Consider the following 775-nt stretch of genomic DNA (forward strand, 5'->3'; position numbering starts at 1 on the left):
TATCTGACCTCCGTCCTCCCCTTCAGTCTTCTATCTGACCTCCGTCCTCCCCTTCAGTCTTCTATCTGACCTCCGTCCTCCCCTTCAGTCTTCTATCTGACCTCCGTCCTCCCCTTCAGTCTTCTATCTGACCTCCGTCCTTCCCTTCAGTCTTCTATCTGACCTCCGTCCTTCCCTTCAGTCTTCTATCTGACCTCCGTCCTTCCCTTCAGTCTTCTATCTGACCTCCGTCCTTCCCTTCAGTCTGCTATCTGACCTGCGTCCTCCTGACCTGCGTCCTCCTGACCTCCTCGGGTTGTCTGGGGTGTGACGATGCCGCCATTTTGTCTCCGGCACAGGAGGGGACGAGCTTCCACGTCTTTGATCAGGGTTGCTTCGCCAAGGAGGTTCTCCCGAAGTACTTCAAACACAACAACATGGCGAGCTTTGTGCGGCAGCTGAACATGTGTGAGTATGCGCTGCGCTCTGGTATGCGCCGGCGCTCGTCTCTGGTCTCCGTCACTCTGACCTCTCCTCCTCCCCGCAGACGGGTTCCGGAAGGTGGTCCACATCGAGCAGGGCGGCCTCCTGAAGCCGGAGAAGGATGACACGGAGTTCCAGCACCCGTACTTCATCCGAGGCCACGAACATCTGCTGGAGAACATCAAGAGGAAGGTCAATAATGTGAGTGTGGGGGAGGGGCCACAATGTGACAGGTGGGTGCTGTCCCCTCGGGGCCACAGAGTGACCCCCCCCCCTTCCCGTCCTCTCATTTCCAGCTGTCGGGAGCCAAGAC

At 58.1% G+C, this 775-nt stretch overlaps 1 protein-coding gene across 1 annotated transcript in view; it reads left to right on the forward strand.

The window, feature by feature from the left end:
- Window positions 1-321: 321 nt before the first annotated feature.
- HSF1 (heat shock transcription factor 1) overlaps window positions 322-775 on the forward strand; it is a 13,649-nt gene continuing 13,195 nt past the window's right edge. The window contains exons 1-3 of the mRNA XM_018575351.1: window positions 322-447; window positions 527-663; window positions 759-767. Coding sequence (XP_018430853.1) covers window positions 417-447; window positions 527-663; window positions 759-767 — 177 coding nt within the window. The 5' untranslated portion in view covers window positions 322-416. The remainder of the gene's footprint in view (window positions 448-526; window positions 664-758; window positions 768-775) is intronic.

This window comes from Nanorana parkeri, unplaced genomic scaffold (assembly GCF_000935625.1).
Source record: "Nanorana parkeri isolate BGI_ZX_2015 unplaced genomic scaffold, ASM93562v1 scaffold3819, whole genome shotgun sequence".
Lineage (NCBI taxonomy): Eukaryota > Metazoa > Chordata > Amphibia > Anura > Dicroglossidae > Nanorana > Nanorana parkeri.